General features: G+C 39.6%; 1 protein-coding gene across 5 annotated transcripts in view; it reads right to left on the bottom strand.

The window, feature by feature from the left end:
- LOC135090829 (trafficking protein particle complex subunit 11-like) overlaps positions 1–20,247 on the bottom strand; it is a 193,274-nt gene that overhangs the window by 148,245 nt on the left and 24,782 nt on the right. For all 5 annotated transcript variants that reach the window (XM_063987916.1, XM_063987919.1, XM_063987917.1 and 2 more), the window contains 4 exons: positions 13,040–13,225; positions 12,547–12,720; positions 12,155–12,385; positions 5,830–5,971 (listed from right to left, as the gene is read on the bottom strand). In XM_063987916.1, the coding sequence (XP_063843986.1) occupies positions 5,830–5,971; positions 12,155–12,385; positions 12,547–12,720; positions 13,040–13,225 (733 nt within the window). The remainder of the gene's footprint in view (positions 1–5,829; positions 5,972–12,154; positions 12,386–12,546; positions 12,721–13,039; positions 13,226–20,247) is intronic.

Below are 20,247 nucleotides of genomic sequence, written 5' to 3' on the forward strand. Positions count from 1 at the left end.
TTGATTTCTTTCCCAGGCGCCACTGTTGCCTTTCGCTGGGTCGGGTTGGGTGGTAGCGATCTCCCTGGGTGGCCAGGAGGGGGAGTAGAGGCCATTGTCCCGAGATACACACGCGTGACCTTGAGATTCACCACGGCACGTGCCACTCAGTCAACTGTGGCGGGAGGGACTAGAGGGATGGGGGAGCGGGAGAGTGGCTGGATAAGGAAGCGGGAGTGTGCAAGCCAATCACGGCCTAATATGTCAGTCAAATTCAGCCAATTAGCAAGCGAATCTGGCCAAGAAATATGACGTAGCTGTCACGTGAACATCCTGGACATATAACGACTCATGGGCCGCGATATAACGACTCATGGGCCGCGATAGCTCCACTAGGATTCGCGTTAGCCCATTTAATGTGTTTTTTATTGTTCCCGTGATAGCTTTAAACCGCGTTAGCAAAACCTGCTATAGCTGGGGGATAAGTGTATATATATATATATATATATATATATATATATATATATATATATATATATATATATATATATATATATATATATATATATATATAATTTTTTTTTCTTTCTTTTTTTATTAATTAATTTATATATTTTTTTGAGAGCCGTGAATTGAGTCATCGCAAGCCGCCATCCATCACCAGAATCTCATGCACTTTATATTTCTGCCCGAAACCATACCAAGTCTGTTCTCCAACTAGCCAAAAATTCCTTCATTAATAGAAAGTGTCAAAATCTTTCAAGATTTAACTCCCCTCATGACTTCTGGCATCTAGCCAAAAATATCTCCAGTAATTTTGCTTCTTCTTCTTTCCCTCCTTCATTTCATCCAGATGGCACCATTGCTATCACATCTATTTCTAAAGCTGAACTCTTCACTCAAACCTTTGCTAAAAATTCTACCTTGGACAATTCTGGGCTTGTTCCTCCTCCTCCTCCACCCTCTGACTACTTCATGCTACCTATTAAAATTCTTAATAATGATGTTTTCCATGCCCTCACTGGCCTAAACCCTTGGAAGGCTTATGGACCTGATGGAGTCCCTCCTATTGTACTCCGATACTGTGCCTCCATGCTTGCACCTTGCCTAGTCAAACTCTTTCAGCTCTGTCTGTCAACATCTACCTTTCCTTCTTGCTGAAGTTTGCCTACTTTTAGCCTGTTCCTAAAAAGGGTGACCGTTCTAATCCCCCAATCTACTGTCCTATTGCTTTAATTCCCTGCCTATCTAAAGTTTTTTAATCTATCCTCAACAAGAAGATTCTTAAACATCTATCACTTCACAACCTTCTATCTGATCAGCAGTATGGGTTCCGTCAAGTCTGCTCTACTGGTGATCTGGCTTTCCTTACCGAGTCTTGGTCATCCTCTTTTAGAGATTTTGGTGAAACTTTTGCTCTTGCCTTGGACATATCAAAAGCTTTTGATAGAGTCTGGCACAAAGTTTTGATTTCCAAACTACCCTCCTATGGCTTCTATCCTTCTCTCTGTAACTTCATCTCAAGTTTCCTTTCTGACCGTTCTATTGCTGGTGTGGTAGACAGTCACTGTTCTCCTAAATCTATTAACAGTGGTGTTCCTAAGGATTCTCTCCTGTCACCCACTCTCTTCTTATTATTCATCAATGACCTTCTAAACCAAACTTCTTGTCCTATCCACTCCTATGCTGATGATACCACCCTGCACTTTTCCACGTCTTTTCATAGACATGCAACCCTTCAGGAAGAAAACATTTCATGCCTGACTTCTGATCTTTCTAAAATTTCTGATTGGGGCAGAGTAAACTTGGTATTGTTCAATGCCTCAAAAACTCAGTTCCTCCATCTATCAACTCGACAAAACCTTCCAGACTACTATCCCCTCTTCTTCAATGACACTCAACTGTCCCCCTCTTCTACACTGAACATCTTCGGTCTATCCTTTATTTATAATCTGAACTGGAAACTTCACATCTCATCTCTAGCTAAAACAGCTTCTATGAAGTTAGGCGTTCTGAGACGTCTCCGCCAGTTTTTCTCACCCCCCCCCCCCCAGCTGCTAACTCTGTACAAGGGGCTTAACCATCCATGTATGGAGTATGCTTCAAATGTCTGGGGGGTTCCACTCATACCGCTCTTCTAGACAGGATGGAATCAAAAGCTTTTCATCAACTCCTCTCCTCTAACTGACTATCTTCAGCCTCTCTCTCATCACCACAATCTTGCATCTCTAGCTGTCTTCTACTGCTATTTTCATGCTAACTGCTCTTCTGATCATGCTAACTGCATGCCTCCCCTTCTCCCATGGCCTAGCTGCACAAGATTTTCTTCTTTCTCTCACCCCTATTCTGTCCACCTCTCTAATGCAAGAGTTAACCAGTATTCTCAATCATTCATCCCTTTCTCTGGTAAACTCTAGAACTCCCTGCCTGCTTCTATATTTCCACCTTCCTATGACTTGAATTCCTTCAAGAGGGAGGTTTCAAGACACTTATCCTTCAATTTTTGACTACCGCTTTGGACGTTTTTATGGGATTGGCATCTCAGTGGGCTTTTTTTATTTATTGGATTTTTGTTGCTCTTGGCCAGTATCCCTCTTATATAAAAAAAAAAAAAAAGGCATAATATACCTCAATTTTCAAAAGGCCTTTGACAAATTCTCCCCACAAATGTTTACTGATTAAACTAAAATCACATGGTATCCAAGGCAACGTGCTGAGATGGGTACAAAACTGGCTAAAGAACTGTAAACAAAGAGTAGTAATAAATGGAAAAGCATCCAACTGGACTAACATAACCAACAGGGTGCCACAGGGATCAGTCTTTGGATCTGTTCTCTTCTTTGTTTACATAAACAACACAGATGAGGATATTACCAGTATAATATTGAATTTTGCTGATGACACCGAAATGGCAAATTCTGTAGTCTCTAATAAGCAAGTATTAGAAATGCAGAATAATCTTGGTAAATTGTCAGAGTGGGAGCAAACATGACAAATGACTTTTAGTACAGATAAGTGTAAAGTGCATCACACAGGGTATCAAAATGAGAAAGCAAAGTATATTTTAAACAGTAACCAACTTAAAAGTGTAGACAGTGAAAATGACTTAGAAGTAACGATATCGAGTAGCTTAAAACCTAGTCAACAATCTTCAGAAGTCATAAAGAAGGCAAACAAAATAATTGGCTTAATTGGCAGATCTTTTGAATATAAATCTAAGGGTGCAACTCTCACTTTGAATAACTCTTTAGTCCATCCCCTTTTGGAATATTGCATTCAAGTATAGTGCCCCTATTACCAGAAAGACATCAATAACTTAGAACAAGTTCAGCATAGAGCAACAAAATGATACCAAACCTAAGAAACAAATCATAAAAAAAATGTCTTAAAGAACTAAATCTATTCCCAATAAAAGAAGACTCAGAGGCAACTTAACACAGGTGTTCAAAATCATTAAAGGCATTGATGACATGGACTGTGGTAAATATTTCACGATATATTTTTTTCAAATTACACACAAGGAAATCGTTGCAAAATTTAGTCCTTTATCTCTCATTAATCAAAAAAAAATTTTTTACATTGCGTAGTTAATCTATGGAATGGACTTCCTCGAGACGTGATAGACTGCAACACTGTAGAGACAAATATATTTTGCCTCCAATCCGCAACTAACAGCATTTGTTAGTTAGATTAACTCCCTTGCCTTCAGGAAATGGGGCACCTCATTTCATCTATTTTCTTCCTTTCCGAAAAAATTTCTTTTGGGTTTTTCCTTCTCTAACCTGAAACAGTATTTATTTCCAACCTGTTTCCCATACAGTTTATGCCAGAGGGAGTGGAGGGTGGGAAGAGAGCCTTCTGCTCTACTGTCCTTTTCTTCTACTATCACCTTACTAGTCCCAGGTCGGATCACCTCATGAGGATTGCAAGATCTGTTGAGGCCTGTTTCTCTCTCTCTCTCTCTCTCTCTCTCTCTCTCTCTCTCTCTCTCTCTCTCTCTCTCTCTCTCTCTCTCTCTCTCTCTATTACAGTGCCACAGATATAAACAAAGACACATGATGTGGTGTTGTATATGTTGAATGTGAAAATCTCTCATAATTTTTTTATTTTATCTTTCAATCTATGGGTGTTTTGATTATGTACGATATGTATATGGTGAACAAGCCTGTGCTCAACATTTGAACAAAGACCATTGAAACCACAATATACAGTCAAATAGTCTATTATAAATTTGTGAGCTTTATCTGCTAGAGCCACAACACATCTGTTCATTATTATCTGGTAAAGATTTCTCTTGTTTACTGGTGATAGTAAGTAAATATTTTATTTCTGAAGCCAAGAGTTGTTAGTGGCCCTTTGTATCACTTTTGGACTCCAGGATTTTCAACTTAAGATATCTGATCCATGTAAATAGGTCAACTCCCAGTCTTTTGCCTAAATATTTGGCATTCAGAACTCGAATTACACTCAAGGAAATATGGTGGTTGTTACTCAGCCACCATTAAGTCAAAACCAAATACTTTCTAAGAAATTATAATAAGTTAAGAAGATGTCATCACCATAATTATTTATCATTATTCACAATACTGATAAGAACATGAGAACATAAGAAATAAGGAAAGCTGCAAGAAGCGACCAGGCTTACACGTGGCAGCTCTTGTATGAAATATACCTACCTATTTCCAGCTATCATCCCAATCCATAAACCCATCTAATCTTCTCTTAAAGCTCCCTAATGTCTTAACACTAACAACATGATTACTGAGTCCATTCTTAAACCTAAATCTTTCAAGCTTGAACCCGTTATTTCTTGTTCTATCCTCGTTACTGATCCTAAGAATTTTGCTAACATCTCCTTTGCTATAACCACTTAAAGACTTCTAACAGGTCCTCTCTTAACCTACATCTCCCTAAAGAATGTAAATTTAACAGCTTCAATCAACCAGTATTCTCAATCATTCATCCCTTTCTCTGGTAAACTCTGGAACTCCCTGCCTGCTTCTGTATTTCCACCTTCCTTTGACTTGAATTCCTTCAAGAGGGAGGTTTCAAGACACTTATCCATCAGTTGTTGACTACTGCTTTGACCCTTTTATGGGACTAGCATTTCAGTGGGAATTTTTTTTTATTGGATTTTTGTTGCCCTTGGCCAGTATCCCTCCTACATAAAAAAAAAAAAAAAAAAAAAAAAAACACTGCTGATGCTTTAAGGAACTTTAGGGTGCACAAACAAGTCAGTAAGATGAACACCAATGAGAGAGCTACAGGAAGTAAATATTTTCTAGGTTATATATTTATCAATATTCCACATATAATTTCTACCCTGAACATTTTCAAAATATGAAGAAGTATGAATAAGAGTAAATTATAAAACACACATTGACCAATAAGAGCAGCATGAAAGTGACATATTTGCTTACAACTTTGTGTTCATCAAATCATGTGCTGTTTCCTCCTGACTAGTCCTATTTTATATGAAATAATAATAAGAGTATTAGTAGATACTATTGATATATATATATATATATATATATATATATATATATATATATATATATATATATATATATATATATATATATATATATATATATATATATATATATATATATATATATATATATATATATATATATATATATATATATATATATATATATATATATATATATATATATATATATATATATATATATATATATATATATATATATATATATATATATATATATATATATATATATATATATATATATATATATATATATATATATATATATATATATATATATATATATATATATATATATATATATATATATATATAATCATAATAGAAGTAACACATACTTTGCAAACTTGAAGTGCAGTTTTCCTTCTTAACACTGCATACTGGGCAGCCTGCTGATAGTAAAACCCAGGATGTTGCGTCTGGACGGCTGGAAGGCCTGTCCTCACAGCTTCTTCAAATACATCACCAAAAATCTGATACCTGTAGTAACAAAAAGAAATCTCTTGGAAATGATGGCAATATTTACTAAACATGTTCACAAGTCTTCCTCTTGCCCATTGATATATCTAGTGAGAAGCAGAGATATCAACATAAAAAAAATCAAATATCAGAGCTGAAATTATTCTTATATTTATTTATCTTGTCTTTCTATGTGCACACAGGTAGCATGCATGGAAGGAAATTAAAAAGAAGTAATGCATACATATTCATTTTGTTTAGGCATCTCATTCTGAAAACAGATATTACATTATTGAGTTCTTTATAACTGATTTGTTCCTTCACATCCTAAAAAATCCAGGATTTTCCTAATATAGGCACATATTAAACAGGCTGCGATACATTCTCTTTTCTGCTAAAACTGTTTGATTGCTATAGCAAAAGTAGCCCATTTACAACCAGACAAATTTGTTGGAAGATGAAAATGCAAACTGAACTTTCTGAGAAGCAATAATTCAATGTACTTTTCCCCTTTCCCTCTTTTACATATTACTTAGAGAGAGAGAGAGAGAAAGAGAGAGAGAGAGAGAGAGAGAGAGAGAGAGAGAGAGAGAGAGAGAGAGAGAGAGAGAGAGAGAGAGAGAGAGAGAGAGAGAGAGAGAGAGAGAGAGAGAGAGAGGCTAAAAGTACACTTCTCCTAAAGATATCATCTAATATTCATCATCTATTCTTCTATCCTATATGCATCTACTTATGCCACCACAAGCTCCCATCTACACCAAGCAGTTTGAGTTTCATTCCTAACAAGGGGCAGCATATTACAGATTTCAGCATTTGTTACCAAGCAGTCCGCAAGCTACTTCTCTGGTACAATGCCATTTGATTGCCCATATTTAACTTTCTTTCATCTCCTTCTCTAAGGAGCTGTCTAAATCATTCTCTTGTAATACCTTACAAAAGTTTGTTTAATATTTCATTATTTTCCTGATCCTTTTTGCATTTTGCTGCCATGGTTAATGTGCTACTTTTCTGTATTTTTTTCTTTTGTTTACAGACCTATGAAGAAAAATTAATGTGTCCTTATTTTCTTTTTCCAGCTCATTTCCACTTCTACACATTAATTACTAGTGCTATAACCATGCCTAGACCCTTATTACAAAGGAAAAACTAACACTTACTTTAAATCTTAACATACATGATGTCCTTTCATCATTAATAACTATCAACTGGTTTTACTGACTGAAATTTTCTTTGTGTCTATAGGAAGCTGAAATCCTAAGGATTAATCTGGTATATGTTTAAAGAAAATTGTATGGTTGAAACTTGAGATCTATAAATTTCAATATCGGTATAGTTTAGGAATTTCTGGAGTTAAAAAAGCTTGGAATGGATCATTCTCTTCCAGCACTACTTACATGTTTGTGTAAATATACAATATATATATATATATATATATATATATATATATATATATATATATATATATATATATATATATATATATATACATATTATTAGAAGCTGTGCAAATTTTACCGAGTGAATGAGGCATATACATAAAAAGGCAATGAGAAGGAGAGAGAGAGAGAGAGAGAGAGAGAGAGAGAGAGAGAGAGAGAGAGAGAGAGAGAGAGAGAGAGAGAGAGAGAGAAAGAGAAAGAGAGAGAGAGAGAGAGAGAGAGAGAGAGAGAGAGAGAGAGAGAGAGAGAGAGAGAGAGAGAAGGGTAGCAGATGCTTGAGGCATGATAAGCACCTGTCCATCTACCACATGCTTACTTTAAGAACTCCGAGAATATAGTTACTCTCCCAAATTAAATTTCTGTATTTCCTTTCCTTCAAGTTAAGTCACAGCTATTTTATAGTAAAAGAGTTTGTCTTGCCTATAGAGTGATCTGAATTTATTGAGCTCTTGTGGTGGGCTCACAATGCTATATCAGCAAGGGCTTACTGCTTTAAATATATAAATAATATCTACTCAGACAAAAGCTCTCTAAACTATATATCCCACCCCCATAGTCTCCTTGCTCTGCCTCAATGTGAATGTCTTTCCCCTGGCCTGACAGAACACCGAATGACTAACAAAGGGATGAAGCCATGCCATCCTGCCCTGCGTTCCTCTGGCAAGGCAGGAGAAATCATATGGCAAAGAAAGGGGTAGATGTTGGGGAGGGACTGTGGGGGTGACACACTGCCATCTGCCTTGCTTCACCTACTACAAGTGGCACTATGGAGACTGTTATCTTTCAAAAATCACTGAGCCCACTACAAGAGATCAATAAATTCTGATCACTCTATAGGCAAAACAAACTCTTTAACTATACAACAGGTGAGACTTAACTTGAAGGAAAAGAAGTACAGAAATTTAAATTGGGAGAGTAACTATATTCTCAGAGTTTTTAAAGTAAACATGTGGTAGGTGGACAGGAGCTTATCATGCCTCAAGCATCTGCTACCCTTGTCTCACTCTCTCTTGGCTGAGGCCCGGAGAACCCAGGACAAAGCCCACTCCAGCCACACCGAACCACACACCAAGGAAGTGACCCCATGGTGGCACCACCAAGCCTTCATCAAAGAGGGCATCTAGACACATTGCCTGGGCAATGCACATTGGGCATGGTTTGCCTATGACAGCCATACCACATCCCCCAAGGGAGCCCTGGTGGTGTCATCGGGTCTTCACTTTCTGCGGCCAAGGACAGTCTTTGTCAAAGAGTTGGGATTAATATTACGGTCCACACATAACATGCACAAACCCCCACACAAATACCCACACACAAGTACCCAGGAGCACACCCATGGGTGCACACACGAGTTGCAAAAAGATAATAGATGCAGCTGGGAGGCCTGTGTTTACTTGAAAACTGCTAACCCCCGCACCGTCCACGTGACCCCTTTCACAAGGGTTACAGTGGGCATGGCACTGAGAATAACAACCCTCTTGTGGGGACAGAAAAAGCCATGACACCCTGCGATGAGACAAAGACAGAAACAAGCTATCTCTGGTGACCAGAGGCTGTGTGTTCAGTGCATTCAGGAAGCCTCCTGTCAGCATCTCAGTCAGTGCATCCCAGAGGATCGACTCTGCACCTCAAACTGACTAAAACTAATGTGTACTGTCCCGTCTTCAGACTCAAGGAGTGTGGATGCTTGTGCTCACAGCACACCATGGGACGATCCCCATCGCCACTTCCGTCACCGACCCCTCTGGCAAAATAGGGGGTAGTTGCAGTGTATTACAGGACTGGATAGTGTGCAGCGAAGCTAGTTCGACATCTGCAAGTGGAAGTGTCCTCAGTGCCGCACCAGCAAGCTATGCCAGAAGGGCACCTGGGGCACCAAGAAAACTCTACAGACATTGAATACCAGCCTTCACCAGCTGACCTCGACAACGACCAGTGGTGACCACCTCGAGCAGCCTAGCGGTGACCCATAGCCACAACACTCCTCCTGCACACCCTTGTCGGCACCTCTGCCCAGGAAAGGCGGAGTAGTTGACAGTAGCAGACAGCTCACTCATGTCCCAGCCACCACAGGAGTAACATCATTGAGGGGGAGGTACCCTAGCCTAGCCGGTGACCCAGAGCCATAATGCCCCTTCTGCATGCCCCTGTCAGCACCTCTGCCCAGAGAAGGCAGAGCAGCTGATGGTAGCAGATGGTTCACTAACATCCTGGCCACCATGGCAGCAACAATGTCAAGGGTGATGTATTCTAGCTTAAGACATGATTTGGGGTGCCGACAGGCAACCCTGGGGGATCCTGCTGTGCTGTGAGGGTCCCAGGGGGGGGTGCAGGCAGGTTGCCTTCCTGGCATAGCCAGGAAAATTACCGGCATAGAAGTGTAGAATATACACATGCCCAACCTGACACCTGGAGGTAGAGGTGTCAGGAGTAAAGACATGCCATGCCATTGGCTGAATGGGAAGAACATAGGTAAGTGGTAGGAGCAACCCCTAAGGAGTCACTGGTCCCCCTAGTGGAGTGTAATGATATATATATATATATATATATATATATATATATATATATATATATATATATATATATATATATATATATATATATATATATATATATATATATATATATATATATATATATATACAATGGTACCTCAGTATACATAATTAATCCATTCTAGATCCTTGGACTTACACCAAACAGGATGTTTTTCTTATAAGAAATAAAGAGAAAATGATTAATCTGTTCCCATGAAAAAAAATCCTACTGTTATTGGCATATTATACAGTACAATAATGGGGTTGTCACTGGTCCCCCTAGTGGAGTGTAATGATATATATATATATATATATATATATATATATATATATATATATATATATATATATATATATATATATATATATATATATATATATATATATATATATATACATATATATATATATATATACACAATGGTACCTCAGTATACATAATTAATCCATTCTAGATCCTTGGACTTACACCAAACAGGATGTTTTTCTTATAAGAAATAAAGAGAAAATGATTAATCTGTTCCCATGAAAAAAAATCCTACTGTTATTGGCATATTATACAGTACAATAATGGGGTTGTATAAAATAATTTAAACAATGCTTAATACTAAAATACATACCATATTTGATGATGTCAAAAACACATGGGCACATAAAGACATTCCTTTTTCAGCAGGGCATATTCATGAAAAAAAGTTTTTTTCCTGTACACACATAATGTTAAAAGCAAGCTAGTGGTACAGCTGAACAAAAAGCAAGCAATCACAAGAGTAAAAATGTCCTACATGATTGCAGTAATAAAACAGAAGTAGTGGCCTAGTCACAGAGGCAAGACAAAAAACGCAGCCTAGCTGCCAAGATGTCAACAACACACTTGGTGTGTCACTGAACAGGCCACATTTTCATTTTTAACATTTCCTTACATCATATCATGGTTGAAAAATATGAAGGAAATTTCAAAATTAAATCTATGAGGCCTCACATGTGCATACGAGACGATGGGTGATTTTTTTAGCCAATTTTATGAAAAAGATGGGTCTTATATGCCACTATATGCATTAAATACAAAACAATTAAATGAAATAAATGAAAATTTAACCTTACTTTACCTTGCTGAGAAGAGTCAAGTGCCTACTAGGATAGTGTTGAGAAGGGTGGTGTTATTGTTAAAGAGAGTCCCACCAATCTGGCAACACTGCTCTTGGGCAGCCATGACTTTGTCTCGAGAGAGGTAAACAAGGGTAGCGCACAGTGTCATGACTCATTTTCATGTCGAAACAGGATGTATACCAAGTTGGACTTATTCCAAAGTGGATGTATACTGAAGTTCCACTGTATATATGCAGTGGAACCTCGGTTCTAGAACTTAATTCATTCCTGAATACTGTTCAAAATCTGAAATGTTTGAAAACTGAAACAATTTTCCCTAAAGAAATCAATGTAAAATGGATTAACCTGTTCCCAGACACCAGTCTACCCTGTCTAAGCAGCTTATGAAATGCTCCCACAGCCATGATGGCTGCTTCACAACTTCACCTCACAAATTATTTATCCAAAAAGGATGTATTGAATGAACTTAGTGACAGAGAACTCATCAGAAGATACTGTCTAAACATGCAGGAATCCACTTTGTCACCAATCTAGTGAGGGAAACAGAAGAGCAACCCACTTACCACAAAAATGAAGGTGATTATAACACTTAAACATCTTGCTGCTGAAAAAAGTTACTGGAAAAATGCAGTTGTGCAATAGTGATGGCATTGGGGGTCATCGAGAGAGCCACAGGTGGGCCGGGATAACTCCTGAGTGCCAAGAATTGTTTGTCCACATCAAAGCTTTTCAATGGGATCATATTCATCTTATTTCTGATTGAATTACTGTCTTACACTCTGTCTCTCCTCCAAATATATAAAAATGAGTAAATATTTATGGAAACCATAAATTAGTAATAAACAGCAGCTTTTGCTATGTCTTTTTGATATCTAAAATCAAGTAACTTTGTTCTAGGAACAAATTATGGTATTGCAACTGAAGCAATAGTGAGTTCAAAATTTTATTTGAAAACCAATTTGTTTCAAAGGGCTTTGGTAACTGAGGTTCCACTGTATATGAGTATTCACTTATATGAGCTTGGTGATGTAGTGCTTCAAAACCCAGCCATGGATTCTGTACTTACAACAGTTACTCACACCTAATAATAATAAAATAAAAAAAAGTAAAATTCTTACTGTCTGGAGAGCCAAGCATAATGTTCAAATATCAACTCTTTTGGTCCAGTTCGTTGGCGGAAGAGATCAATGTGTCGACGAAACTGAGCAATTGCATCTCGGGGAAGGTTGAGGGTGAAGTCCAGCCTGCAGATCTTATAGTTCACTATGGCAGCAACAATGCGGATTTCGTGCAAATTTGTGTCTGTTGATCGTAATTCCAACAAATGATGGTAACACTGTGCATAGTGTCTGGAAAAAATTAAACATGAATTAAGAAAGGCTGACATTCATTTATACATATGCATGCAAGAGTTTTTCTGATTGAGTCACTATACTCTCAAACTTGTACCAACAATAATTTTAATATTTTTTATTATTTACTTGATTCCACACTTCCCACTATTCCTTACTTAATGGCTGCTTGTGCATCATTCCGCATCTCATTGAGGAAGCCAAGCTTAAACTGGTGCCGCACAAAGAGGAGTGTGTGGTTGGTCTTGTTAAGGAAGTCCCGATGTGCACGTACTCCTTTAGCTTCACCCTGGTAGAAGTTCCAAGCTATCTCACTAAGGGCATTCTCCAACCTGAAGAATAACAATACATGATAGGGCCTCTGCAATTAAACATAATGTCACTCTGCATTAATAGTAATATAATATCTCCTCTACAATATATACTCACCCTTACATAATAAACAGGCACCTCAAAATTATAGTTAAATAAAATCCACAGTTTAAATGGAATGGTAACTCTTTGGCTAAGTTCAGTCTTATATTAAAACTCACCACACATCTCACACCCTAAATATTTTTAAAATTCATCAGCCAACAAGATTTATTGGTGAATTCAGCACAATATGAGTTTACTATGCCATTCCATTATATAATTAATACACCTACTAACCTCACTGTGTATCCAAGCAGGTGGACATCAGAGTGTGGCAAGACAAAGAGATGCTTAGCAGGTAGGTCACATGCAGTACACAGAGTAGCAGCCTTCTCAGCTGCTCCAGTATCCTCACCAGGAACGCTAATGCCACTCTGTATCAGCACCAGTGCTACACGACTGTTCCGTCCACCTAACACAGTTCTGGGACAAAAAATATTTATTGTCAGTATAATATCTATTTGTCTACTTACTCTGGTGCCATTCTGTCATCTTTTTCACAGGAATGATCATGGCAGTAGAAATTCAGTTAATTTTTGTCTACGTTTCAGCTTCCATACCAGACTCCTCTCTCTCTTCCCATCTAATTATAGGAAGATCCATGCCATACACATAGTGTATGCTGAAGTGAGTGATTGCTTAAGTGGATGATACAGCTTACAATTTTTGGTCAAACTTGACACCAAGAAACAGCTCAACGGATCACCCAGTCAATATTTTACTATGAATTGTTTCTTTCTGTTGTTTCCCCAATTTTGTTGTAAGTTTGTATTTACTCCCCCACCCTTTTTTTTATATCCTGTAACTCCCCCTTGTTTTATGTACTTTCCTTTAATAAACTATAAAACTGATACCAACTACTACACTTTGCAGACATTAACATGAGCATTTTGCTCAAGGAACATTTCCTGTTGTAAGGGATAAGTATCATGATTGCATTAATATTACACTACACTGTTTCCTTTTAATCAAGAACACACACACGTGCACATACACACACTTGATGGTTTGGGATATACATAATACTAGAGGACATGGAATGAGGCTGAAGAAGAATGCTTGTAGAACAAATGTCAAAAAGTATAGTTTCCTATATATTGGTATTGATGTATGGAACAGTCTGGATGAGGAGATAGTAAATATAAAAAGTATACATGATTCAAAGCTAAGTTGGATATTAAAAGATATGGAGATGGGACAGCACGAGCATAGTTCCTTTCCCATAAAGCACAACTAGGTAAATATAACTAGGTAAACACACACACACACACACACACACACACACACACACACACACACACAAACACACACACAACAAATAGGTATAAAAGAGTAGATCAGAGAAAAATGGCCTGATTAGTACTGAGTGTGATGAACGAAGATGATACAAAGTTGGAAGGATAAAATAGAGGTGTACAGGACTGGAAAATCTGAAAAAGGAAAAAGTAGACCAATGAAAATTAAACTAAAATCACAAACAGCAGCTGAAGAAGCACTGGTAAATGCACAGAAGCTAGCTAAAAGTAACGAGTACAAACAAATCTGAATTAGAAGAGAAATTAATGAGAAAGAAAGGAAGAAACTTATTGAACTGAGAAGAGAAGCAAAAGGAAAGAATGAGTAGAGAACACAAGAGGAAAGGGAACTTTTTTTCTGGAGAGTAATGGACCTAAGGATGAGAAAGTGGTACACTCAAAAGTCTTAGGGGTGCTGAAGCACCGCTGCTAGAGAGGAAGGGACATGGACAGTGGCATACACTAATGTTGATGATTTAGTCTCGGTGATTCATGAAGTGAATGAATTTATAAAAACAAATGAACTGGACATAGTGGCAATAGTAGAAAATAAACTAAGAGATTCAGAGACACCAAAAGTAGGAGTGGGAAATTACAATAAGTGGGTAAGAAACAGACATGGAAAGGGTGGAGGAGTGATTATGCTTGTAAAAAAATAATATCAGGGTGTAGAGTGTGGAAAAGCCAAAAGGCTTGGTGAAAGGCTTAAATTTGAAACTCATAAATAGAAGAGGAGAAAGACAATATGTTACAGTGGTGTATATCCCAGCAAAGACAAAGGCCTGAAAAAGGCAAATGCATGATGTGAGAGGAAATGGCTTGTAAAGAAAATTAAAGAAAATAATAAAATTACTATAGTGAGTGAGAGAAAAATGGCTTGTAAAGAAAATTAAAGAAAATAATAAAATCATAATGAGATTTTAATTGTAGAGATAAATTGGGAGGAGTGGAACACGAGAGGAGGAGAAGATTCAAGTGGAGATAGTTCTGAAACTGACAATGAATAATATTATGACACAGTGGATCTAGGAAAACACTAGATACAGAGGAGGAGAGGAGCCATCAAGACTCAATTTGTTATTATCAAAAGAAGCACATATTACAGAAGACATGAACTATGATTGTTCAATAGGAAAAAGCAACCATGTAATGATAGGGTTTCATATTGTGAGGAGTCAGGCAGAGCTAGACGCATTGTGATATTCAGCTGCTTAGCGTGGGGTTTGATGGAAAGTGTTTGTTTTGGAACGAGAGAGATTTTGGCGCAGAACACGACACTTGAGGCGTTGTTTTAGAGGTCTGGATTGTGTGGCTTTGTCAGCATAGCAGGAGTTTCACAGTGATGCTTAAGGACCGTAGCCGCAGCCATCTTCACCAGTGTGTGCCTGTCTACTGGAGGAGTGGTGTAGTGTGTGGCCATCCTGAGCCCTATCAGTTTGTGGTGACAAGAGGGAGACGCCTGTCGTCACTCAGCAGGGAACCAGAAGCATTCGTGTGAACGAGGGTTACCGGTCGTGTCCCGCAACTGGAAATTTTGAGGTGTATAAGTTTCATTTAGTTATTTCTTTTTTTCCTTTTCTTGTGAGTTTACACGAGTTGTGTATTGATTTATTTTGATATCCATTAAAGTGTTATTTGTATGTTTTATGTTTGTTTATCCTGGCAGGAGATATTTTTAGTTTTCACTCCAGTGGTGAAGTTAAGGTGAGCCCAGGCTGGCTGGTGGGCAGCTGGTACTTCATTACAGTTTTGGTAGCAGAGCGTAGTTGTCATAACCCTTTTTGGGTCTTGTGAGAAACTCCTGCTTGGGTCCAGTATTTTTATATTGTTGTCAAAGCCATGGAGGGGACATCTGTGAAGGTGGTGAAGTTAATTGACCATGAACTGTTACGAACTGGATGTCAGGAAGGGTTTAAGGCTGTGGGGCAACTGGCAGAGGCTGTTGCAGGTTTATGTCAGCAGCAGACCAACAGCCAGCAGTCTCAGTCAATAGTGTGATCATGGCCACTTCCCAGTATTAACAGGTTTTCAGGCAGGATTAAGAATGTCAAGGAGTGGGATGATTGGGCGAGGGATGCACAAGAGGCTGTAACACAGATAGGCCTGCAAGGGTCTGAAGCTGTGGAATATTTGTGTGGGTTCCTGCACAGGCCAGCACTGACACGAGTAAGGCACAACCAAGTGAGATGTGTTACGGAGTTATTGGAGTGCCTGAAGAAAGCCTTTTGTCCAAAACAAGGATATGTGGAGCTGGAGAAACAACTACACAGTCGAATCCAGCACCCACATGAAGGGGTGTGGGAGTATGTTGACTCCTTGAGGGAAATTGAGAATAAGATGCACAGGGCCACTGGAGTCAAGCTACAGAAGTGGTGGGAGAATCAACCTGATGCTATAACTTGGGATGGACTGGTGCAGAGGGCCCAGAAGATGAGGGAAAAGGAGCAGATTCAGCAGGAGGAGGTAGAGCTAGGACAGCAGAATGTAATGTAACCCCAGTAAGGGGTGTTGCTTCTGTAGCCCCATGTGTTTTATGTGGCCAGCAGGGTCATTTAGGGTTTCAGTGTACTAGGTTTAGGGAGTAGAAGGATAAGACACAGGGAAATGGGATGCCTTTGAGGAAAGTGGGCCAACCCTTGAGGCCAGATGTGGGCCCATGTCAAAATCATGTTGTAAATAGTATCATGGGAGGTGCTTGTGAAGTTGGCAAAGAGGTGAAGAAAAGCAGGTTGTTTGGGAAAACCCCAGTAATCACTCTAACTGTGAATGGTGTACCAGTGGATGCTATGGCTGACTCAGGGGCGGAGGTTAGTCTGGTCACCGAGGAGTGGTATATCAATCATCTCTTACCAGGGAAAGTTGTGTTGCATGAAGCAAATTGGCAAATAACAGATGCAAGTAGGACTGCCATCCCTTGCTTGGGTTATGTCCTAGTGAATTTAGTGGTGGAAGGGAAAGTGATAAAAAATTGTGGTTTATTTGTTTAGTGTACAGTGCAGGGAGGTGATGTGGTGCAGGGGACCCAGTTACCCTTGTTGCTGGGAATGAATGTATTGGCAGAGTGGATGCAAGAGTGGAGTTCTGTGGTGGAGTTTAGTGGTGGAAGGGAAAGTGATAAAAAATTGTGGTTTATTTGTTAAGTGTACAGTGCAGGAAGGTGATGTGGTGCAGGGGACCCAGTTACCCTTGTTGCTGGGAATGAATGTATTGGTAGAGTGGATGCAAGAGTGGAGTTCTGTGAAGGAAAAGAGTTTTGGTGAGCTAGAGAGAAAATGGAGTAGATGTGTGAAGGCTGTAGAAACTAAGTTAAGAGTAATGCAGCAACCTTTGGGGTGGGCTGTGGTGCAACAGTGGCAGGATCTGGTGATCCCAGCAGGAACAAGGAAGATAATGAGTGTGTTTGTGCCTAGGCTGCAGGAAGTGGACAGTGAAAGTGTAATGTTGGAGCCCCTGGAAAATGGGCATGGGTACTGGGTGCCAGAGGCAATGTGTGTATTTCCAAGTTACACTACAGTGGAAAGAGGGCGAGGTTGGATGGCAGTGGCAAACGTGGAGAAAGTGAATGTGAAGTTGAGGCCACAGTGGAAAATAGCTGCAGTTTCATATGGTCGTGAGGTGACAAAGAAGAAAGTTGCAAGCTTATTGACAGAACAAGTGCCAGTACAGAGTGCAGAGATGCTTGCCAATTTTAGGCAACAGTTGGGAGTACATGTAGATGAGGGTCAGCTACAGATGGGACAGTTGGAAAAATTAGACAAGTTGTTGTACCAGTACCGGAATGTGTTTGTGGAGGATGAACAGGAGTTTGGCTGTGCAACAGGTGTTGAACATGAGATACATTTGACCACTGAGGTGCCTATACGGTTACCTTACCGTCACATCCCCCCAAAGTGCATGACAGAGGTGAAAGCACATATTAAAGGCCTTCAAGAACAGGGAGTTGTGGAGGAGAGTGTGAGCCCATATGCAGCTCCAATTGTGTTAGTGAGGAAGAAAGATAATTCCCTGAGACTTTGTATGGACTATAGGAGGTTAAATGAGGTTACAGTGAAGGATGCTTTTTCCTTGCCACGTATTCAAGAAACCCTGGATGCTGTGGCTGGAGCACAGTATTTTTCCTCCTTTGATTTAGCTGTAGGTTACCATCAGATTAGGGTGAGAGAGGAGGATCGAGCCAAGACAGCTTTTGTAACCCCCTTTGGTCACTACTAGTATGTGTGCTGCCCCATGGGGCTCACTAATGCTCCAGCTACCTTCCAGCATTTTATGGAGTACATGTTTACTGATAACATTTTTGTCACCATGCTTGTGTATTTGGATGACTTTTTGATTTTCTCTAGGAATGTGGAGGAACATTTTGATAGGCTGCAAGTGGTGTTTGAACTTCTTAGGAAGTATGGCTTGAAGTTGAAGCCATCTAAGTGTCATCTCCTCAAATCCCAAGTTAAATATTTGGGGTATATAATGTCCAAGAAAGGGGTTAGCACAGACCCAGAGAAAGTCAAGGCAGTTCAGAAGTGGCCCACCCCCCACACCATAAGAAAGGTGAGAGCTTTTGTGGCCTTTTGTTCATTTTATAGGCGATTTGTTGAGGGGTTTGCAAAGGTAGCTGCACCATTTCATGCACTGATGAGCAGGGATTCTAAGGCAGATGTAAGCAAGTACTGGGGAGAGAGAGAGGCTCGTGCTTTTGCACAGTTAAAAGAAAAGTTAACTCACACGCCTGTGCTGAAAAATGCAGACTATGAGAAACAGTTTGTGGTAGAGACTGATGCAAGCTTTGAAGGCTTAGGAGCAGTACTCTCTCAGGAGTATGAAGGGAAGTTGTACCCAGTTGCCTATGCTAGTTGAGGCCTCAGAAAATTGGAGAGGAACATGAGTAAATACAGCTCACGGAAGTTAGAGCTGCTAGCTTTGAAGCGGGCAGTGACAGAGCAGTTTAAGAACTATTTGGTTGGGGGAAAATTTGTGGTGCTAACAGATAACAATCCTTTGGTGCATTTGAAGACAGCAAAACTCGGGGCAGTGGAGAGCAGATGGTTGGGAGATTTGGAGAGGTTTGACTTTAATGTGCAAAAAAGGAAAATAGCAATGCAGATGGGCTGTCAAGGAGACCACATGAGGTGGAGGAGGGAAAAGGTGAAGAGTTAAGGGAGGTATGGGAGAGTGCTCCATCAGCAAGAGTGGCAGTAATGAAGGTGTGGGACAAGGTACAGGTAGAACAGATGTGGGATGCACAGAAGGCTTGCCCTGTGCTGGGCAAACTATGGATACAAATGGTTGGCAGGTTGCATGTGAGGGAAATAAGAGATTTGCTGCAATAAGAAGAATTCAGACAGTTGTGGAGAGTGAGGCGGAAGTTGTTTATGAGGGATGGAGTGATATATTGGGCAGGAGATAAGAAGAACTGCAGCAAATGGAGAGTAGTTTTACCTAAGGGACAGAGAAAGGAGGTGATGAGGGGAGATCATGACGAATGGGGCCATCAGGGGGTAGCTAGAACTACTGCCTTAATCAACAGGAAGTTTGCTTGGCCAGGATTGCATGAGGATGTAAAAAAGTTATGTGGCTGGGTGTAAGACATATGTCATGGCAAAAGAGGAGAGGCCCATGGCAAAGACTCGCCTGGGAACAATTGAGGCTAGTCGACCCTGGGAAGTCTTGGCCATGGATTTTACAGTGCTTGAGCCTGCTAGAGATGGGAAGGAGAATGTATTGGTAATAACAGATGTGTTCAGCAAGTTTGCTTTAGCTATTCCTACCAAGAATCAGAAGGCAAATACCATAGGTAAAATCTTAGTAGAGGAAATTTTTAACCAGTTTGGGTGTCCAGAGCAAATTCATAGTGATCAAGGCAGGAATTTTGAAGGGCAGCTAGTGCAAGAGCTGTGCATGCACCATCAAGTGAAAAAGTCCTGGACTTCCCCATATCATCCTCAGGGTAATGGGGTATGTGAGCAGTTCAATCGTACCATTCATGGCATGTTGGCTATTTTGTGTAAAGAGCAAAGGGAGCAGTGGCCTAGACTGCCATCTACAACAGCACACCACATGCTGTGACTGGGTTCTCACCACACTATCTGGTGTTTGGGGTGGAGCCTTATCTACCTATGGACCGGTTCTCAGTGGGTAGGGACGAGGCTGCTATTA

The sequence above is a fragment of the Scylla paramamosain genome, chromosome 36, assembly GCF_035594125.1.
Source record: "Scylla paramamosain isolate STU-SP2022 chromosome 36, ASM3559412v1, whole genome shotgun sequence".
Lineage (NCBI taxonomy): Eukaryota > Metazoa > Arthropoda > Malacostraca > Decapoda > Portunidae > Scylla > Scylla paramamosain.